General features: G+C 35.3%; 1 protein-coding gene across 1 annotated transcript; it reads right to left on the bottom strand.

The window, feature by feature from the left end:
• On the bottom strand, nt 1–3,704 carry LOC113283209 (ABC transporter G family member 11-like). The gene is made up of 8 exons (XM_026532393.1): nt 2,954–3,704; nt 2,596–2,675; nt 1,779–2,243; nt 1,593–1,679; nt 1,366–1,497; nt 1,089–1,280; nt 904–990; nt 1–753 (listed from the first exon to the last, which is right to left on the bottom strand). Exons 1-8 carry the CDS (start codon nt 3,462–3,464, stop codon nt 142–144), a joined length of 2,166 nt encoding a protein of 721 aa, XP_026388178.1. The 5' UTR covers nt 3,465–3,704; the 3' UTR covers nt 1–141.
• Nucleotides 3,705–5,540: the final 1,836 nt, after the last annotated feature.

Below are 5,540 nucleotides of genomic sequence, written 5' to 3'. Positions count from 1 at the left end.
TGAGCTCTAAAAGACTTCAGAACGTTATGTTTATACTTTTCCAAGAGAAAAGTTGCACTAATCGCCGTCTTGTTTTAATGAATAGAAAAACAAAAACACATAATGCATTTAGAACACTGCGTTGTCTTACAATGGATTGCATCATTTCAGACAACTCGAGGATTTTTTTTTTTCAGACAACTTGATAATGCTAAAAAATATTAGTCTATATAGAACCACCATTCCAGATAGAACAGCAAGATCAACCCATTTTGAGTAGCCCGTTGGCATTTGCCAAATATTTTTCAAAACTTCTTCACCGCTCATCGTTAATGATCCTCCTACTTGATTATTAGGGAACTGAAGTCCTTGGAATTCGTTTTTGTAGAACCCTTCGTTTGCGTACCGGTGAAAGGAAATGTAGTACATTGGGTATTTCCACAATGGTTTTGGAAGATCATTTGGTAGCCTGAAGAATCCAGCATTTAGTATCATGGCCCCTTGAATTCCAGCTCCGACAATAACACCCATCAGAAAATCGGGTACTATACTTGCAACAACCATCATTAAGCTCTCAACCAACATCATGCAAATGAAAAGTAATAAAGCAAAGAAGAGAAAATGTTCATATCCTTTGTGGAGACCAACTAGGTAATAAGCAAAGACTGCTGGTATCAGTGAGATCATGAGCAAGTATGGAATTGAAGATAGTGTATTTCCCACAACAAATGCTGTAACACCGTAATGACCATTTAATCTTTCTCGTCCGAAGATCTGAATTTCAAAAGATGAAAAGAAAATTAAAAATTTAGGTGAAAACTAAGAAACAAAGATGTACACACACATATACGTGTGTATATATATATATATATATATATATATATATATATATATATATATATATATATATATATATATGCATACCTTCATGTCCTCCACGAAAGAAGGGAATCCCCCAATTGCCATGAAAGTTAAGAATGAAACTACAAACAAAAGTACTGAGCCTCTGGCCTACAAAATTTAAAACCCATGCCAGTAGATATGAGTGTTCATTTTAGAGAATTAGTTTATAGATAGTGGAAATTTAAGATGTTGTTTCGGCTCTTTACCTGAATTGAACCAAAACTGCCGCCAATGCTGAAAAATATAGAACCAATACAAACACCTAGTCCAATGTAAGCTACCAACCGTATCCAGTAATAGCCTAAATCCCGGTACATGTTCACGAAAGACCTTCTTGTAAGAACAACTGATTGTGTTAAGAAGCTGGCTTGGCTTCCTTTTTCTAAGATACTTCCTTCCTGTAAGATGAAAGTTGTTTCATAAGCAAAACGATCCTATTATATATCATTCACAACTAAGGGTTCTTAGTTACTATATTATTACCCCTTTGCATAAACTCGATACTCGTTGTTTGACTTGTTGGAGGACTGGTGATGAATTGTATGAGTCCACAAGTTTATAAATTGCTTCCTCAGTTGTTGTTATTACTTCACCACCAGTTGCTTGTTCGATGTCCTGGAAAGGATTATTTTAGTTTTTGTGGGACAGAGATGATGTTATTTGGGATATATAACAATTGTAACATCAATGTATTTTTAAGAAATTCTTACTTGATCAAAGTCTTTGTTGATAGTTCTCAGGTAATGATCTGATGGGTTTCCTATAGTTGGGCAAGGGAATCCATTCAATGCAAAAAACTGCGGGATAGAAAAACAACATAAATACAAATTGAAATTAAATATGTGATAATAACAATGAGATTTATAGATAGATAAAACAAGTCTTGTTTATGTTACCTCACTTGCTGCAGAAACAGGACCAAAGTAAATTGTTTTACCAGAAGAAAGTAGGCAAAGATTGTCGAAGAGATTGAAGACTTCACTACTCGGTTGATGAATAGATGCAATAACAGTCAATCTATATTGTTGCGAAAGCTTCACAATTCTATTCATTACATGGTAAGATGCTGCACTATCAAGGCCGCTTGTAGGTTCGTCCAGAAACAGAAGTTTTGGACGTGTTAAAATCTCTATACAAATGCTCACTCTTCGCTTTTGTCCACCGCTTAGCCCTTTGGCGCTCCACCCTCCTATTCTTGTATTCCGAGCTTCATACAGTCCCATATCCTTTATTGTTGTCTCTACTCTCTCCTTCTTTTCCAATGTTGTCATAGAGTCAGGTAATTGAAGTAAAGCAGAGTAGTATACGGCTTCTTCGACCGTCAATGTCATTGTTAATGTATCATCTTGAGTTACATAAGCCTATAAAATTTTAAATTTGCTTGTTAAAGTGAATACTATGAATTTGTACGGGACTGAATTTGAAATTCAGCGAAGAAATACCCATCCCCCAACATATTGCAAAATCTCTTAGATTGAGAATTTATCCTGATTTCCTAAATATCTAGCTATCTACTTTCCTTTTTTAACCTTTGTTTACCTCCCAACACAATTATCCTTGTATAATAAATAAAGGCATATATAGAAAAATTCCTCTTGGAACTGATATTCCGTTTATTATCTAATGGGAGTACAAAAATTTAAAACTCCCCCTTTATATACGGGACAAAAGGAGTAGAAAAAGGTCCGGTGAATCAAAACTTATTGTTCTTACCGACGTCCCAAAAGCAAGACTTTGTTTTCGACCATTTACTTGTATCAGACCCGACTGCCTTGTGTTTGAGGCCAATCTCCCTGCATTCACAACAAGTAGTCTCTTTTAATTTGGATTATGTCATCTTTAAAACAAGAAAAATAATTAATGGAGTGTTTTAATTCAATGTAGCCAACAATCATGCATCCAAAGGACGATTATGCAAAACATGAAATCAAGTCAATGGCCACACCAAGTTTAATTAAGAACGGCGTCATCGCCGATTCTGTCATTTTAATAATTAGTTATATTAATTGGACAATTATAAGTCAACGATATAATATAACTTGAATTTAACAAGTAAAAATTGCCTAATTACCTGCTAATGCATCAAGAAGAGTTGATTTTCCAGAACCAGAAGGACCCATAATAGCTAAGATCTCACCAGGTTGAGCATACCCATTTAGCCCTTCAATGATAGCTTTATCGTTGTCCTTGCTACTCGATGAAGGTACACGAACGCATAAATCTTCCCATGTCAACACAACAGTTCTACCTTCAGATTTTGGTTCTATTTCTATTACAAACGAACTCTTGTTTTCTTCTGATTTTTTTTTCTTGCTCGATCGATGGCCACTGACTCTTAAAGAATTAACAACATTATCGTTTTTAGCAGGTTCTTCAACATAATTATCTAGCTGCTGTTGCTGCTGCTGATGGTGAGCAGGACTCACAAAAGATTCATCTTCTACTTGATCATGATGTGCAAAGCTACTTATTTCAGGACTAAAAACTGGTGGCGGTACTACTGGTGAACTACTTGGACTTGCAGTAGGAGTCCATCTTAGGATATTAGATGGTGATAATGAAAGCAAATCCGAAAACTTCATTAAGATGTTAAACCAAGACGAAGTTTTCGATTTGAAATGGAGATGACAAGAGAGCTAGGGAGAGGATTGAAGATGTACTGCCAATTCAATTTGATAGCTTGCTAGAGGAGGGGCATCCTTAATATATAAGGAACACTTTCCCAGTAGGTAATGCGACCTACTGCAATTCAAGCAAAACATATACATTTTCGACATCAATCATGATTCATGAGGCAAGTTTGATACTAAAGTATCTTCCTTCCCCTTTATTTTCTTTTTTAAAGAATGAAAATTATATGGCCCTCCCTCCCCACTTCTCTCTCTCTCGATATTCTGATACGAAGGTGTTTTATTTGATTTTGCTAGAATAGGTCCGGCCGCACGGTTAATTTTTTGAAATAAAAGACATCTGCTTAAGTGCTAGCTGCCAATTATTTAACCTATCAAAAGTTTTACTTATTCCTGAACCACATCTCTTGTCGAGGAGTTCGAGGATCCAAAAATCGGTGTAGTGATTCTTAACTGGGCTCGACTAGCCTAAAAAGTGATTCTTAGATAGTCGATTCCACACCAAATCAACAACCTCAAAATAATTCGGAATGATAAACCCTTTTAGGGTATAATATAACGAACTTGAAAAATAAAGGGAGAATAAATAATAACGAACTTGAAAAATAACGAACAAAAGTAAACACATACAATATTTAGTGTTCAACCAAGATGAATAAATAATAAATATATGGACGGTATGCATGTAATTGCACAATGCATAAAAATAGGCCTATCTCGGATGCAATAATTCCAATACTTACACACATTTCTCTCGGAATTTATGCGTTAAAATTTCTGATAAGAACGCAACCCTTCTATCAATCATCGAGATAGGCGCCGGGTAAAGTGGGTCACAACTCTTCTCTCATAGGATTCCATCGCCATCGGGATAAAACCCTGGGATATCAAGCATTTCTGATCTAGTATAATCCAAATTATAGTAATTAAACCTTATTTTCTTTTAACCAAAGCGGATAAATAAATTAAATCGAGGCCAGAGACACAATAATTAGGAGGTGGTTCATACCAGCATCGTGCTGCGTTATGATAATGCATCCCATATTGACAAAGAACATGATTGAACCATGAACATAGGGAAAACGACCTTTGATTGTGCTTTCGTCATTTTGGATATGCTTGTTTCCGCACCCGCATACAACTGTTGAGGTTGCGTTCTTTTTTATTACGTGTAGCTTCGATGGAAGTACCAAAGGAATATAATTTGCTGTACGTATATCTATAACAAGATCGGAGTCAGTACACATGACTTATTTCCCTATTGTATAGCAACGGGCTGGTGAGTGGTCCTTCCAATCGAAACAAGTCTATCTGTTCGGCGAGGAAAAGCTTAATTTATTTGTGTTGAAACATGTAAAAAGAGTCGGCTACTACTGATACCCAAATGGAACAGGTTTTGATCCCAATATGCTGTATGGATAACGACTTCAATTTTGGCTTCAAAAAAATAAATAAATTGGAGATTTAATTTGTTTCAAATATAAATTTAAAAAGACTATAATATCCATTAGAAGAGATTTGGTGGAGAAAAGCTTAGGAGAAGAGTGAATTTTGGTGTGACTTGAGTGTTTGAAAATTGTGTGATTCGTAGAGGCAAAAGTGTAGTTAAATTTTAACATTTGGAAAACTAGCTGTTAGAAAACATATTGTTAAAATATGCAAGATGAAATCAGATACATCTTGACGAAATATTTGTTTGTCAGATTATGCAGAAAGAAACCAATTTCATAAGAATTTAAACTTGTTATGAAGAGTGTCTTCTACGGTGTTCTTCTTCTTTATATAGCTTTTAAATTTCTGCAAACTCAAGCCGCGTGTCCTAACTTTTACCGCACGCCTTTTGTACCATCTCCAGTTACATTTTTCCATAATGGGAAACCGATTACCAATCTACCTAACTGAATAAATTCCATCATTTGGAACTTTCATAGGAACTGCCCTAAGGAGATATTAGTATACTTCATTACATCTATTTCATTCCAGTTTCTTGAAATTTGCACAAAAATCACACAGGGTTTGCCTTTTTTT

Source organism: Papaver somniferum, chromosome 1, assembly GCF_003573695.1.
Source record: "Papaver somniferum cultivar HN1 chromosome 1, ASM357369v1, whole genome shotgun sequence".
Classification (NCBI taxonomy): Eukaryota; Viridiplantae; Streptophyta; class Magnoliopsida; order Ranunculales; family Papaveraceae; genus Papaver; species Papaver somniferum.
This window is presented reverse-complemented; position numbering and strand designations above follow the sequence as displayed.

Excerpts from the sequence above, each read along its gene's own strand:
- LOC113283209 (XM_026532393.1), bottom strand. The coding sequence starts at position 3,464 with ATGAAGTTTTCGGATTTGCTTTCATTATCACCATCTAATATCCTAAGA. Across the intron at positions 1,680-1,778 it reads CTGTTTCTGCAGCAAGTGAG|TTTTTTGCATTGAATGGATT; the intron begins GTAACATAAACA and ends TCTATCCCGCAG. Across the intron at positions 1,498-1,592 it reads TCAACAAAGACTTTGATCAA|GACATCGAACAAGCAACTGG; the intron begins GTAAGAATTTCT and ends AATCCTTTCCAG.